The sequence below is a fragment of the Leuresthes tenuis genome, unplaced genomic scaffold (assembly GCF_036924035.1).
Source record: "Leuresthes tenuis unplaced genomic scaffold, fLeuTen1.0.hap1 SCAF_24, whole genome shotgun sequence".
NCBI lineage: Eukaryota > Metazoa > Chordata > Actinopteri > Atheriniformes > Atherinopsidae > Leuresthes > Leuresthes tenuis.
The window spans coordinates 5,408,522-5,425,603 of NW_027325378.1; the positions used below are offsets into that span (position 1 = coordinate 5,408,522).

The 17,082-nt window shown below is 40.9% G+C and overlaps 1 protein-coding gene across 2 annotated transcripts; it reads left to right on the forward strand.

Moving 5' to 3' along the window:
- Positions 1-3,005: 3,005 nt before the first annotated feature.
- On the forward strand, positions 3,006-16,733 carry mbtps2 (membrane-bound transcription factor peptidase, site 2). Of its 2 annotated transcripts, none has more exons than XR_011910212.1 (11): positions 3,006-3,280; positions 4,721-4,869; positions 5,056-5,194; positions 5,795-5,898; positions 7,021-7,148; positions 10,256-10,374; positions 12,333-12,513; positions 12,973-13,079; positions 13,814-14,012; positions 14,324-14,395; positions 15,807-15,821. XR_011910212.1 is itself a non-coding variant. In XM_072378621.1 (11 exons), exons 1-11 carry the CDS (start codon positions 3,206-3,208, stop codon positions 16,027-16,029), a joined length of 1,500 nt encoding a protein of 499 aa, XP_072234722.1. In that variant the 5' UTR covers positions 3,006-3,205; the 3' UTR covers positions 16,030-16,733. The 2 variants fall into 2 exon arrangements, 1 of the variants encoding a protein (XP_072234722.1); XM_072378621.1 differs by having other exon boundaries at positions 14,320-14,395; positions 15,807-16,733.
- Positions 16,734-17,082: the final 349 nt, after the last annotated feature.

The window sequence follows — 17,082 nt, forward strand, 5'->3', positions numbered from 1 at the left end:
CATTACAGATAAACACCTTCACTACTGAGTGCGTTTGATGTATTTAAAGAAAATATTCTGTAGTTTTGACAGGATTACTGACTGCCTGCACTTTTTCACACTTCATTGTTTCTGTTCATTAAGTGATTAACACACAATGGACCTGTCGAAAGCATCATTGTTGAAGGAGTGTCAGGCTGCAGATATTTAAGATCCACCTCAGGCAGAATCAAAATTATGACTTGCTGTTACCTCATTCCTGTCCTCTCAACCCCAGCTGGTTGAGGCAGATGGCCGCCCTTCCTAAATCTGGCTCTACCAGATGTTTCTTCCCGTTAAAAACAAGTTTTTTCTTTCCACCATCGCCTTGTGCATGCTTAGGGCAGCAGATTGAATTAAAGAGAAGTTCCAAAGCAATCTGTTGGTGTCCTTGGTTCTGCATTTCATTAATTATTAATTAATTTAATTTGACTGGATTAGGATTGTATTACAATGAATTGGATTGTAATTGGCTTGAATTGGACTGTATCTTTGAAGTGCCTTGACATTCAATTCAATTCAATTCAATTCAATTTTATTTACATCGCACTAAATGTAATTTCAAGGCACTTCAAAGATACAGTCCAATTCAACCTACTCACGTTTTCACCCTTTGTCATCACATACCTAGTGAATCTTCTGACTGGCAGAGGAATGTCATTTACAAGCTTAGGGGTGCCAATAACCAGAAATGCTGGTCACAATTATTTACCTGCTAATAACTACTTGGCATGTTATCCTTGCATAGGAAGACCAGTTAGCCAAGATTTTATTGCTGCATTCCTTTTGACTTGGAAGTCAGAACTTGAAGATGATTGAGTTTCAGTTCTATTACTGTACTGACAAGCTGTTATTAGCAACAGGTCAATGACAATGTATGTCTTATTTTGCTCATACAAATACTATAATGATGTCTTTACTGATTGGACAGTTCTGTCAAATCATTTTACACACTGAACAGACATTTTGGACTTTGAAGTCAGGACTGGTGTGATTCCAGTTGATTTTTTTTTACCATGAACATGGAAATTGAGATTTCCAAGTTAAATGGAGAAGTAGCCTGCATATGCTATGAGTAAACCCAGGACTGACAATCACTAGCCTAGAGATGCTAAGGACTGCTCAATAAATGCTTGCTACTTGCAAGCCTATAGTTACTATGGATGATCCCATTAATGCTGGTGGTTAGTCTGGAAATGCTGGTTGCTAACCTACAGAGGACTAGGACCAGTCTAAAAAAGGCTATGTGAAGACCAAGCCATGATAAGTAGACCACAAACTGGCCCAGGAATGCTAAGATATGACCTAAACTGCTGCTAAGCAATAGCTTACAAATGCTGTGGCCTAAAGATGCTAAAGACTTGGCCAGGAATGCTTTCACAGCCCGTTGTGAGTCCAGTGTGAGCTGCTGGTATGTAAGCATACAACAAATGTAAACTCACGTAAAAGTCAAACAGGCAACTACAAGACTACAGACACTGAGTGTTTAGTTTAATCACAGAATATTTTTTTCAATATACTGAAAAGTATATAAAAGTGTGCAAAAAGTATACAGCATACATACTGGCTTAATGTGTACTTATGTATATTCTTCTGATTAACACAACACCACAGCTGCTATAATCAGCTTTATTATCGTGTGTTATGAGGCAGAAGTTCTTATTTTTGGTTAATTCAATGTTCCTCCAGAACTCTTGGGTTAAGATCAACAGTGAAGGTGGCCCATACTTTTATGATTCAGTTGATTCCCTAATGAAGATAGAATATTAAAATGAAACGTTTATACTAGCATACTGAGGGCTCTGTGTGTACTGATGTGAAGTGCAGCAACATGTTTGCCTTTACCCACAAGGCGTTTTTATATTCCATTGGTCACATTTATGGTTTAATGAGTCAGACTGGAAGACGGTTTCCTTGTTGCAGCTGACTCATGCAATCCAAGTTTATCAGCATCCTTTTACTCTCTTAACCTTTTGGACTAAGGAAAACCGATATTCAAACTCACATTTAAATATTTGTAACAGTTCAGCCATAGTAACCAACTGATCACTCTGTTTGCTTTTAGTTTATTCTTTCTTTCTTTCTTTCTTTCTTTCTTTCTTTCTTTCTTTCTTTCTTTCTTTCTTTCTTTCTTTCTTTCTTTCTTTCTTTCTTTCTTTCTTTCTTTCTTTCTTTCTTTCTTTCTTTCTTTCTTTCTTTCTTTCTTTCTTTCTTTCTATCTTTCTATCTTTCTTTCTTTCTTTCTTTCTTTTCATCAATCAATCATATTGATTTTGAAATATAACTGTTCACCTTCAAAGCCTAACATAATGGCCTTGTCCCCAAATACATGTTTGACTTATTGACCTGTTATGTTCCCTCCCAATCATTGCAAAAATCCATGGCTTAATTGGAATGAGAATAAATTACTAAAAAAATTAAATTAAGAAATTGCCTTTGAGATCAAATGAAGATCTTTCTCACTGATGCATGTCTTCAAAGCTTCCTACACCAGTTCATAGTTGAAATGAAGGACCCCTAGAAGAATATAAGATTAATAAAAAAAACTTGCTTTTACAAAAACTGATATGTTAGAATAGAAAATGCTAAATTATATTAAAAGCATGACAAGATAATGCAACCAAGAAAAATCTTAACCGGAGTTGTAGCCCAGCAAAAGTTAAATCAATCCCCTTACACGTAAAAATTACTGTCAAACAGGAATGCGTCTCAATAAGGAACACACATGAGGAATTAAAACATTGCTTGTGAAACAAATTTTGTTTATTTCAATTGTTGTCCTCAAATCTGTTGATATAACAGTTTTGGTTTTATTTTGCAGCTGTTTTTCTGTTGTTTAAACTGAAACACTGTCATGTTCGCCACTGAAGTAATTTTTGTGTAATTCTTGTGGAAAAATTGCATGGAAAAAAACCGAGATGTTCCGTAGGTTAACTCTTGGTGGCGGTAGTGAGCTCTTAGCTTGCTAAAGAAAGCGTAGAAGAAGAGAGAGTTCTGACGCGTCTTTCCATTCACAGCATCCGCAAACAAACCTCTTGGCGTCTCTTTGCACGTTTAATACGACATGTCGACATTTTTCCGCAGTTTTAAATGCGCTTAGCTGCAGCTCGCTGCGAGGCTGAGGGAGTCATGGCAGCGGTGCAGTTTGAGTCGTCGGTTCCGCAGAGAGTTATCTGATAACTGCACCATGATCCCCGTGCCCCTCCTGGTGTGTGTGATGGCAGTTTGGTGTGCCGTCTATCTGGCAGACACACTACTCAGGGTGAATATTTGACCGTTTGTTTTTCAGTTTAACAACCTCCCCTCTAACATTGGTGGATTAATCAACGTTTGAGGAGGCCGTTAGGTCGACCAATGCTCGTGTGAGCAGCCTCACTAAAGCCCACTTTGTGCACCTCAAGAAATCCTGCTGTTGTCAGGTTAACGTTAATTAGCGGATATTTTCAAATGCAGCGTTTCATTAGCGTTTTCATCTATGGCCAAACCTTGGCAATTAATATAACATCTCATAATTCTGTCTGTGGTGGATAAAATTAAACTATTTTGTATTGTAGCCACAGTTGTTGACATCCCTGTTAAAGGTTACTGTTGTTAAACGACCGCTTCCGCTGTTTTGAAGCCTTTATTATATTAGTAACCACTGTCATAGTCGTATAGCATCATAGGAAGGTAAATGAAGCTTTTTCTGTGGGATGTTTTTGGTTAAGGTCTTGAATAAGTCTGTGGTATGGTCTCCAGTGGTCAACAGTTGCTTTTGTCATAGCAGGAGACAGCGGAGCCCTGATTGATGTATTTATCTGGAATCTCGTCATTTTTATCCAAATGTATATCATTTTGTTTTTGTTTGTCAGTCCATGAGAGTAATGATGAAATGATAGGAGTTTCACAAAAAAAGGGAATAAATCTTTAAGACAATGTGAAAATAAGAGAAATTAATAAAATAGCTTGACTGTAATGTTCGTGTAATGTAAAGACAAATAAGGGAACATACATGAAAGAACAAAGCAATAATAAAGAACAGATATCTAAAGCAAAACAGAAAAGCTTTGGAATGTTTTCTCTTTTGTTATCTCTATACTTCCACATTTGTTTACTCATTTGCCTGTATTTCCATGTATTTGTTTATCTCTTATTTATTTGTGTATTTCTTTATTCATTTTCTTATTCTTTTACCGACTTGTTCTTTTTTTTGTGGCACCTCCACCATCCCATACCAAGAGAGCTGGGGTTTACCACAAAGATGTGGATTTATCTTTGCTGCTGGCTCCTGTGCGCAGACACTGACAAATGAAGTCAAAAATGGTCAAAAAACGGAAGAGAAGTTTCTCCAACAGACTTAACGAGTCAGGGTTGTGGGGGAGTTGAGTTTTTTTTTTTTTTTTTCCCTTAGATGGCCAGAGTTAAAGGGGCTTAGATGGTAAAATAGTGCTTTATACAACAGCTGTTTCATAGCTGGCGACCACAGAGAGGGATCTTTTAGCGCAGGGCGTGATCCAGCCCCTTGTCATGGATCAACTCCATATCGATCCTCGCGGTTCCTCAGATCATCTGAATGTGTGTTTGGTTTGACTGGGTGACTGCGCCCTTCCCGTGCCGACCCTCACATCATAGATACATTTCCTTGCTTTGTTTCCTTGTTATTTTTCTGGAAGAACACAGCTCTGATTCCCCTCTTTGGTTGAACTTTTTGTTGGTCCTGCAGTCGTCCGTCACACACCGGATCAGCTACGAGTCGTGGCTCGCCAGTCGGGGGCTGATGTTGTCTCCTTTCCATGTGAGATGGCAGACCACCATGTTCAACCGGCTGTTTGCGCACTGCGCCCGCATCAACCCCCGAGCTCTCTACCTGTGGTGAGAATAAACCCAACTTCCTGCATCTTTTCTGGACTCACCCCAAATTGAATGACTTTATTTCATGTCTTCCCTTTTGTTTAAGTGCAGGTGTTCCTTTGGTTCTTGTGTGCAAGCTTTTATCCTGATCACGTCTTCATAAATTCCTGCTCCAGAACTAATTTGTTCAATCTGTGCGTTTCCCAGGTTCAACAGTGGCCTTGTGTTTGGTATCGTTGCCATGTTCGGGTCAGTGGTGCTGCTGATAAAAACGCTGCAGCAGACGTACGCGCAGATGACCACCGACAACCCTCGAATTGGAGGGGAGCAGGCCCTGCAAGTGGTGGTACGTTGATTTATGAGCGTTTTACAGCACATTCAAAATCGTGAACAAATAGAAGTTGCGTGTTTGCAAGTGTCAAATATTTCATTAGAATGAATCTGTGCGGGTTTGTGTCTCCCCTCTGCTTACAGTGTCACATTTGGTCTTCAATCTAGCACAAAAGAACCCTGAATTATAAGGAGCACTTTTCATTCTTACTGTTTCATTGTGGTGTCAAATAGCTGTGAATTAATGTGAGCGCTGTTCCCAGTGGACCTCTGGAGGTGATTCATGGGAAGCTATTAGCAGGCCATTTATAACTGAGAAGTCAGCCCGGAGTGACAGAAAACGCTCTGCACAGCCAAGAGGAGAATAGGATGCAGCTCACACAGATAAAATGCACTTCAGCTGAAATATGGAGTGATAAATGTGAGGGAGGAAGTTTTAAATGTGGCTTCATTTACAGCTTCTGCAGATAAATATATCCCACTATGCTTCAATCAAAATACTTCTGTTAGTGGATAGAAATGCAGGAAAAGGTCTTGAAACATGCTTATTTTTACTCTCTTGTTGCGTTTCTGTATCACAGTTGTTTTTTTTTTTTGGCATCTGGTGTGTTTTCAGGTCCCAGGTGTCAATCTTCCCACCAGTCAGCTGGCCTACTTCTTCATCGCTCTGCTGCTCAGTGGAGTTATACATGAGCTGGGCCACGCTGTGGCAGCGTTGAGGTAAAACACACACTCATCCTTCAACACTGTGTTTCAATGTCAACCTGCAGGCGTGAGCAGCAACTACACAAGGAAGTTAAAGGATGTTGGATGTTTTTGTCTTGCATCTGACAGACACACTTGTTTTTGGCTCATAAACAAATCCAGGCTGAATATGGAAGTAGTGTCGGTCTGTCTGACTGCTGTCGCACCTCACTATTAAATCCACTGATGTCTTTTTCATGTATGTTTGACTTTCTTCTTGGCCAAGGAATCCGTCCAAGAGGGTGTTTTTTTTTTTTTTTTTTTTTTTTTTTTTTTTTTTAGTCAATGCCAGGCATCTTTTCTGATCCGTCTGATCCCAGCAAACACTGAAGAGTTAAGAGTCTTACGTAGGTAAATGACTCTTAGGAAATGTGGTGATTAATAAGCTGAGCATTTGTATTTTTTCTCAGGTTTTTTTCGACCGTCTGTTACAGGAAGCATTACTTCCACATTTTGCAGGAAAACATGATCCTCACAGACACTTGACCCTACAGTATCCATGAGGATCAGTTTAAATGACTCCTTTTGAAAGGACAGATTTAACAGAATTGTCTGAAAAGAGTGTCATAATAGTTGTTTGCATACTTTTTAAGAACTACTAAATACTCTGTTCTTTCCAGACTCATTTTTTAAAATCACTAAATCACTAGTGGTTCCAGTGCTGGTTTAGGGCCGGAGCTAGTTCTAGGTTGGGTCCATAAAGAATCGATGATCTAGCGTAGAATTGGTTTGATTTTGCACGTTTACCACAGAGATTCACTTTAAACGTGTCTTCCAAAGCATACTTGACCCTCCCTCTTGTGTAATCAGAATTTATTTTGAGGACCACAACGCAGGGAGACATTTGATCTATTTTTCCCAAACAAATGTCTTAATATCACGTCTTACTGCTTTTAAACGTTCGAACAACGGTTGATGTTTGTGAACGCTCCTGACAGCGCTCAGAAATGAAGATCTCAAAAAAAGCACTCAGAAAGGACTCAGAAAGAACTGGTTTTAAGTCGGGTTCTGGCTCTAAACAAGCACTGGAACCAGTTTGGTGGAAAAAAATCCACTGAAACATCAATAAATGTGTCAAACTTTTCTGTCCTCTTGCAGGGAACAAGTGAGGGTGAATGGTTTTGGGATGTTTGTTTTCGTGGTGTATCCTGGTGCGTTTGTGGACCTCTTCACCACACACCTCAACCTCATATCGCCCACTCAGCAGCTCCGCATCTTCTGTGCAGGTAAAACAGTTTACCTGGTGTTCTCCTGATAACTCTTTACAGCCACCTGTCTATTTGCCAGCTAATGTGATCACAGCTATTAATCACAATTATTATAAGCGTGTTGTTGTTGGCGTTGAAGGTCACTCAGTGCAATTTATTGCCGAGCCACATTGCATCTAATCATTTCACTTGCAATAAGGAAAATTGGAGCAGGATTAATTGATTGGTGGAGGCGACAGTTATACGTGCACGAATATTACCGATGTCTGCCATCGTAGGTGATCAGTGGAAGCCTGGGAAAAAGGCTCAATAATGTCAGTGCAGTTAAGTCTGAGAAACGGTTTCGTTTTTAATTGGATGGCAGTCGAGTAGGTTGTTTAAAAAATGCTTATTCAGTACAAGGTAGTGCTTATGATATTAAATTATCAGAAGTGTAAAGTGAGAGGAAAGGAACACGTTTTGTTGCAGGTTATTTCAAAGAAAAAGTCTGTTAGTTCATTTTAATGTATGCAAACATCAGGGCTTGCAGTGGTGCTTTAAGATTTGTTAAGCGCTTTATGTTTCTGCATAAAAATGATCTAAAACATCTGATTTTCACTTCAGTCCATAAAATAGATGATTTTTTTTTAAATGTGACAAAATGTCATATTGGAGGGATTTTAGCTCACAACTCTACACAGAATGGCTTTAACCCAGTGTTTCTCAATCATAGCCCATGGTGGAGGAGGGAAACATGGAAAATATGCAGGACAGTGGGTCATGTGGACCGGAATTGAGAAACACTGCTTTAACCCAAGGCCTTCCATCTTGGATTAAAGTCAGGACATAAATGTTGTTCTTTTGCCATTTTCTGGAAGAACAGCTCATGTGGTTTGGATCATTGTGCTATTTGATCCACTTTCTGTTGGCATTCAGTTCAAATATCCTGTCTAAGTGGGATATTTGTTGGTTGATCACACTTGTTGAGGGTAGGAGTGGCTTTAAATTTCCTCCATGTGTACATAGTGTGTCTAATTGGTGGAGGTGAAACCCTTTACAGATGGTTTTATAGCAGGGATGTCAAATTAAATGATTAAATGGATCTTTTCAAAAGATTGTTACATTCTGCACAAACCAGCTAATGAGGCATCAATCTGAATCAGGTGTGTTGGAGCAGGGAAACATCTAAAACCTGCAGGACAACGGCCCTTGAGGACTGGAGTTTGACACCCCTGTTTTATAGCATATTCCACCCTGATGAGCACCAATATCTCTTCTTAGCTCCTCAAGAATTTCCTGTTTTAAGATATGATTTTTTTTTCTTTTGTTAAATGTTTTTTTTTTTCTATTTTTCCCCCACATGTGTGATTTCCTTTGAAATTAGGCCCAATTTGACCAGTTTCTGCCAGATGAAACCACGTGAGAACAAATATTAGCTTGATATCTCATCCACCTTTAAGTATCTGTACATAGAAGTCATGCAAGAAAGTAGAGAAGTGATGAATGTTCTTTAGTCATTCAAAGAAAAATGATTCTATTTTTCCCCTCAAAAATAGCAGATACCTTGAAAGTATAAGTAGTTGTTTGCTGTTGTAGTTGGTTTAGGTGGAGGCAGATATTTATTCTGTTGAGCAGTTTGACTGTAGCCTGAAACAACAGAAGGAGATGGGAAGATGCACTGGGATTATATAAAGCTAAAATCCTTTGATAAGGAGGTTGCTTTGCACTGTGTGAAGTATTATCATGTAGAGGAGGGTCGTATGGTTTCTTTGTTTTCAGAAAATGATAATCTGTCGCTGTCACATTCAGAAAACAAGCATTTTGAACAGTTGTGATGTTTAAATGCTGGTTTGTGTTCCAAGTAAAATAAAACAGTTGCTACTGTTAGTGTGTGTTAGCATCTCCCTGCAGATGATAATGCAGCTGCCGAAGTGCAAACTCACTGGGTTTCCCTTTGCTGTTTGCCGCCTTCGGGGGGCAGCGAAGAGCTTCTGTGAAACTCTGTGTCTGTGTCCATTCAGTGCAAAATTTCCCCAAGGCCTTTCTGACAAGAAAATAACTTGGTAGGGACTCCAGACACAGGACTGAGACGTCCAGTGGAGTCACATGACAAACCAGAGCGAGGAGGATGCTATTCCCATCAGGGGAGTGGTGACATAACTGCTGTGCTTGTTTATTTCTTGGTATGTCCACAGCAGAGTGGGGGGGCTGACTGACATCGCACGTTTATCATTTATCCCGAGCTTGTTTGTTTACTGCATGAACCAGTATCTGAAATGTACTCAAGCTTCCTGCTCATAGACCTGAAATTAAAGCCTACTGTAAAAAAAAAAAGATGGAAAGAAAAATATTTTCTCATGTTTTCTTCAGCTTTTAATTTCCCCCGACTTAGGAGACTCAGGACTCAAATGTTCTGTGTTGACCTCATCAGACGATGAGACTTTTCCTCCTGTGGTTTTCAGAGACTTGAGTCTTCTTGCATAATTAAGATGGTATAGACGGTTATTTTTAGTGAGCAGCGGTTACTCTTTTGCCACGACATCCTACAGCCGGAGTATGTGGAGAGCATGTAGAAGGCTGTTGGAGAAGCACACATGGATCAAGACATCTTGGATATTTTACGAATAATAAACTTCTGTTATCTGCTTAGTGGTGTGAGGAGTAGATAAACACTTTATTTAGATGCGTCTGATGAATGTATGAGCCCAAAATAAATGCTTGGATGCAGCAACTGAACAGATTGAACAGGGTGTGGGTTCTCTAACATGAATGACTTCTAGTTTTCTTCATTTTCTCTTGTTGTACACTGAATATCTTTGGATGTTGGACAGTCGAATAAAAAGAAAAGAAGACATTTCAGATGCATTTATTTGAAGAATTAATGAGATGTGCTTAAATGAAACGGCTGTGTTTGCACAGTGTGACACAGCATCCGCTGCAGCTCGGCACTTAAAACGGAGACAATTTAATTTTATACTAGAAAGTCTGTCACTGATGCAGATATCACTTTATTTTATGAAACGGTTATTACTGCAGCATCTGGTTTCAAACAGACTTTAACACAATGGATGTGACTATTAAAAGTGCCAGAAGATAAAAAGTAAGGATTAAAAGAATGTCTTGTTTTTCTCTCTCTCTCTCTTCAGGGGTTTGGCACAACTTTGTCCTGTGTGTGTCGGCGCTGGCCTTCCTCTTCCTGTTGCCCATCCTCCTGTTTCCCCTGTACTTCACTGGAGCCGGGGCGCTGGTCACTGAGGTTGTGCAGGTGAGAGCTGCAGGTTTTCCATCAGGAGCCACGAATGGGTTGATACTTTAATATCAGTTTTTTACACTGATGGAGCTCAACACCCAGGCAGCTGTTTGTATAGTTTGGAAAACCAGCCGGAGTCTGTACTGTTGAAGCAAGCATCTGCATCTATTATTGAGCTTTTAGTTGAGAAGTGAGCCTAGCTCTGTTCAAAATGTCAAACTGTTCCGTAAGTGATGTGATTTATGATTTTTTTTTAACCTTAATTAATCAAATCAGGTCAGCAGAATTTAAAGGGGATTCAACATCTTTGCCAATAACACCTTCATGCAGATATTATTTTACACTTTTTCAAACTGTGATGCTTTCCATGTTGATTCAGCATCATCTGGAGAACCTGAGGGCTTAAAACGACCAACAATCTCCTGTAAAACGGACAGAGTCACCGGCTCAAGCTGGTTAAAAACAGCTGTGCAGGGTACAGAGATTAAAGGGTCGTAAGCAGGAGGTGAGATAAGAGCTCTGGTAAAAGAGACCTTATCAAAAAAAAAGTGCAGAAAGCTCTCACAGACGGTAGTGGAGGGCTCCATACAGACAGTTTGCGAGGCATAAAGAAGCGAGTTTATGGACTTAAACAGAACACGGGCTTGTGACAGTCTGACAGGATAATGTCAGAGAAATATTTCCTTTTAGCATCTTTCCCTGTTCGCTGATAGCGACTCCAGCAGTCTCTTAGCCTTTGAAAAGACACCTGCAGTTTGTCCTTCTTCCACTCTACGGCACTCGCGTCTGACAGTATGAGTCGTGTCATTTAGGCAGGGTTCAGCTGTAGTTGTAGGGTGCCTGGTTTTCAATGGAGACACAGTGTCCAAAACAGTTTGACAAGTGGAGTGAAACCATGAGCTAAGCTCCTCTGTACTGCACTCAGAATCTGGGAAAACGCACTTCTGATTAAAAGCATGGCTGAATGGCTTGTAAAGATCGTTGTAGCTGAAATGTTTTTTTTTTTTTCACACATTTATGACCCTGTGTGCTTCTTCTACAGAAATATGAGTAACCAGCTTTCTGTAGTCCAATGTAAACCTCATCTCCTGAGTATGACCAAAGCCTAGACACGCTTTAAAACTAGGATTTAACCCATTCAGACATGAAGCTTTTGTTAGGAAAAGCTTTTTTTTTCAGCTCTGAAGAAACTGCATTCACGAGGTGAAACCTTTGGTTTTTATTGGAAATGATTGATACTATGTCAACAATGGGGGACAAAATCAAAGCAAACTTGAGCTTGTGTGCACACGCCAACGTTGCTCGAGGTCTGACAGGACGCGCTCACATCAGCTGCATCAGGCCTCATCAGGTCAAACACGCTAATGAACCTGAATACTCCAGTTGTTAGACTGGAGGATGGGGCTATGACTTTTACTTGGAACAGAGCAGATCTCAGTCCCTGTGTGTATAGAGCATGCTGTGTCCTCGGTACAGCGTTTTGTTTCTGCAGGCAGGTGTGAAAGGCTCGCCTTTATCAACCCTAACTGCACTGCGCTGTGCTTTTTATATGTGAGCCGTTCGCTGCCACCAGTGTTACTGAAATCAGGAGTTGATGCTTGCATGCACAGCCATAGAAATGGGATACTTCAGAAAACTTGTGCATGTTAACACACCCCGTGGAGAGCCGTAGCACACGTCAGTCAGCTGAATAAGGCGAGCTGGAGGGGGACAATTGCTTAGTTTTATGCTTGCAGAAAATCAACAAGCTGTCATTTCAGCTTTTAATCTACAGCCTCAGCTTATTCCTGATATCGGTCTTGGCTAAGGAGCTCATGAGCAGCAGTTGGCAAAGGAAAGTGTTTGTCAATCCATGTTCCCTCCTAGCGTTTCCCAACAACTAAAACTTGCTGGACCGAAGCCAACAAACACGTCTTCTGTGACCTTTTAGCCATTTGTACAAAGTTTTTTGCTTGTGTGCGTCTTTGGCGCAGGGATCTGCAGCTGACGGGCCCAGGGGGCTGTCGGTCGGGGACATCGTGACGGCGCTTGAGGACTGTCCCGTCAGAGGGGTGGAGGACTGGACCAGCTGCCTGTCTCACCTCTCTCACACCCCGCAGACAGGGTACTGTGTCCCTTCTGCCAGCCTGCAGCCCAGCTGGGCTCATGGACGAGGTGGGTGTCAAAACCGAAGATGTTTAAAGTATTTTTTTAAGGAGACCCGACGCCTTTCAGCTGACATTGACTTAATTGCTTTTAACATTTAATTTCACCACTGTGTGCCACTTGAAGAAGAAATTAGGTCGGACCCACAGAGCAGCAACAAAAGTTCTGATTGGCCAGCAATCAACTCAGCTCAAAATATATATTGTAACAAGTGTTAGCAGAAGGTCCAGCTTCATGCTGAGGGTGAAATTAAAGAGAGATTTTCCTTTTCAGCACACCAAACAACAGATTTATGTCATCTATGTGGCTGTATATACGTTTTAAAAGATTTCAGATGCCTCTGCTGTATAATGTGTCATATCACTGCAGGACATCTTCTCTACTCTACAAGCAGTGAAGCATGTGACACATCAGGAGTCAGCGGCGTGTGAGATACACCGTTATTGTCTTCTTCTTTTTCTCCGCTAGCTTTCAAGCGTCTGGATGGAACGATGGACTGCTGCAGCAACAACAGCCTGACGGACCTCTGCTTCTCCTACATCAAACCACAGGGCAGGAACAGCAGGGAAAGAGAGGTAATGCACACACACACACACACACACACACACAGGCTTTTTGTGACGTGAGCAGCATTTTCATTTTACCTCCTTTATTTTATTACCTCATTTATTGCTGTTTTGTGTGGACAGACAGAGTTTGTAGCAGAAGTTTTAGTCCGTCTCGGTGTGCTTCCTCATTTTTTTTCCTCATGTGATCCCCGACTGACTCCAGGATCAGGGAGATCATCAGCGTCTGTGTGAGTCAGTCTGTTTGCTGCAGGGCTCAGTCTTCTTCTGAATGTTGTTGTTTCCGAGGAACTTAAAGTTCGTTTGTTTTTTTGTTTTTTTTTTAAACGTGGACCTTATTTTGGAACGTATTTTATGCCAGAAATAAGGTCCAGGTTTAAAAAAAAAAAAAAAGGAGCTTCCCCTTTGAACAGATTCTCTTTTTCACAGAGGTGTGAATAAACTGTCTGTGAAACCTCAATGTGATGAGAAAGAATCCAAAGATTCCAAAAAAGCTGCTTTTGTTCTGTTCCCGAGTGTTATCCACAGAAAGAAATGTTTGACAGTGCGCTGTTTATAAAGCACAGGAATTTTGAATGAATGCAAAACAGCGCAGGAAAAAGAAGCTGGCTCCAGTGACTCAGTCTGTAGTCAGGAGATTAAAACGTGTGCAAAAGAAGTCAAGAGTAGACAAACCGGAGGGAAACAAGAGATAGCCCACGTCAAGATGAGTCAAATGTCCGGTGTGTCCTCTGTGGCTGCAGTACGCCTGTATGCCGGTGCGCAAGATGGTGACGGGGACGCCGGTGTGTCGCAAAGACAACGACTGCGCCGCGCACTCCCACGCCACCAGCGTTTGCGTCACGCCCTCTTTGGAGAACCAGACTCGCTTCATCCGGGTCACGCACCCTCCCAACACTCACATGCTGTTTGTGGGGTATCCGCCGCACCTGCAGTACGCCGGTACGTACACAGGTGCTCACGCACTTCTTTATTTTGTTGTGCGCTTTGATTGAATAGGAAATCACACCTTAAAAATTCTGAGGTTCGTGGAGCCTAAATGATAGTAAGTAAAATCTAACGTTCAGTTTTGCTTCAGAGGCTCCATCTTTCAGGAAGGCTTACACCACCCACAGCTAACTGTAAACAGTAATATCCACATAATGAGTGCTGACTTGATGTTGTAGGTGTTGAGCTGACTCTTATAATGAGCAGGAGGAGGCTTGTCATGAAATTATCACCCCTCTGATTCCTGTTTTGTCTTTCCCAGTAAGTCTGACCAACTTCATCCCCCGCTTTGGTTTCCTCCACCTGGACCTGCCCGTCTTCTTGGAGACCTTCTGCAAGTATCCTTTTCTTTCTGCAGGACTCTGCAGTAATTGTTCTGAGGTGATGGATGCGTTGCTTTAGGAGGTTATATTCCACTAATTAAGTTTAATTTAATTTCTGAATGTCTGATTCTCTTTTTTTAAACATTTTGAGGCCATGTGCACTTTAATTGCACGTCGGCACTTTTAAATCATTTTAGTTGCACTTTGTTATCAGTTGTAGATTATTTTTGTCTTATCAGCAGACCAGCATTGTGGTTCTGCTGACAGGAACACACGGATTACGAGGTCACGAACTGTCCATAAGAAGAAGTACACAAATTGAATTAGGCGCATGAATAAGATCAAACGTTAAGCAATATTTTCCAGTAAAGGAAGGCAGCAGCTAAAACCCCAAACATTTAATTTTTTTCAACTTCTTGTTTTTAAGAAACATTGACAAATTCAAGTATAGCTGTAAAGGTGCCCCCCCCCCCCCACCCACCCACTGATCGTGTGATTGAAGCAGGCAACTTTTTCCTTTGGTTGTTGTTGATCAGCCACTTCTTCTTCTGCTGCTTTGATTTCCAGTTGTTCACCAGTTTAAAATCTGCCACCTGAAAAAACCAGTGCCTGGAGGATTAAAATGGGATTATTTTTTAACATCTCTGAAACAAAGTGCTGTTTAAAGTTGGATTGTGGGTTTCAGAGCGTAGGACATGATGAAAAGCTTTACATTGGCTGTACAGAGTGCTGCTTTCCAAAGTGATGGGTTTTTATCCAGCTACAATTAAGTCATTCGCTCCCACAGATTTGTTGTCCCGACTTTCACTGATCACATCACCTTGTAGCATATTTTAATGGCTGCCTGGTCATCTGAAGTATGAGTAGCTACGATGCTATCCAGTATCGCGCTCTGCCAGCCTCCAGCAGTTTCTCACTGATCCTCTGGCATCTCAGAAGCCAGAATACAGCAAAGTCTCCTGTTTTTAGATGCTTTGGTGCTTAAATAGTGGGTCCATCTCCATTTCTAACCAGAGTATTTTGTTCAGTTTGAACCAAACTTTGAAACAAGCTGTTAACCTGTAATTAAACCATACAGTAGACTCTTTAAATGTCTGTATCATATTTAGTGTATTATTTAAATCCATCCTTTCCCTGCTGCTTATTTGTGGTGAAGTAGCTATTTCATTTAATGAATAATTGAAGTACTGCACCCCCTCTGGTTTTCAGACTTCAGTGGTGGATCAGGTGTGAATATGCAGTATGAAATAAGATTTGGTACAAAAGTGAATTAGAAAAAGAGATAAAAACACCATTAGTGTACTAAAAAAAACTGGAATGAATAAGCTGCTCGTCAGGCCGAAACCTAAACCTTCCTTTTGGTGAGAATGATGAAGACTTTACATGGAAACCTGTGTATATTGTCCTGAGCTGTCCTGCGCCTCAGATATGTGGTGTCCCTCTCTGGTGCTTTAGCGGTAGTCAACTCCGTGCCCTGCTTCGCTCTGGACGGTCAGTGGATGCTGAACGCTCTGCTGGAGGCCACGCTGGTTACTGTGGTAACAGACCGTCAGAAGCGCGAGCTAATTGGTTTCTTCCTGTTGCTGGCAGGCAGCGCCCTGCTGGCAGCCAACGTGGCGCTGGGCCTGTGGATGGTCACAGCGCGGTAGCAGCAGCGGTTAACTGCCAGAAGACCGAAGTGAATGGGGAAAAAACCGTGCCGGATGTTTGGCATCTTGAGATGTTTGGACCATTAAACTGTGAACATGCAGGGAGCAGAACCTCGCTCTGCCTTTAAGCCGTTACCAGACCACCACTGACAAGAAAAAGAACCTTTCCTGTCACCTTGTTGCCGCCATACACACAGAAGCACATATACAACATGAATAATGCACTTGCTGTAAAGCACTGTCCCCCAAGTTGCTGTTTACAAAAGCCAATTTTAATATTTAAAGATATGTGAAGTGTTTGTGCTTAAAGTTTGAGTGAAAACTGTCTTTGTTTGACTCCAAAATGCCAAGGTTTTGCTGTTGCTGCGACAGAGCGGTTTGTTTGACAGAAACCTGTGACCAGGTTTGGATGAAGAACTGCTCAGAAGCCTTCATTGAATCTGGGAAAGCATGGATATCTTGATCTTGATTAATTTTAAAGTTATCGAATTCACCACAGGACCCCAGACCATCTCAACATGTTGGTAAAGGGTTAATCTACAGATTTGTTGAGTTTTTCTTCTGGAGAGGACTAGCATTTAGAGTTCACTCGTTCCTGAGTTCCATGTCATTTCTTCCTAATCTCTTGACCTCTCACTGTCTGCTGTCTGGTTGTAAAAGCTCATTTGTTTTAATTGTGGAATAAAGGACTGATTTTTATTTAACTCTCTGAAGCTGGTTAATTAATGAATATATTCTCCGTTTTATTATAATTTTCATTAACTGAAAGATTGTGCTGGTATTTAAAGTTTTATTTCATTTACTTTATACTTCACATGGAGAAAAATCAAAGATTTTTATTTTTGGAGGAAAACGACTACATTTGTTTAATGAATATTTCCAAAAACATCAACCATGATGTTTTCCTCCTGACATAAAGTAGCTACAGAGGTTATATATGCCAACACTGATAATATGTTAAAGCATATACAAGATGAGTAAGAATAAGTTAAACTACAATGAACTTTACACAAAGCACTCAGTTATTCTGCTTTTATTTATTTAAACATAATT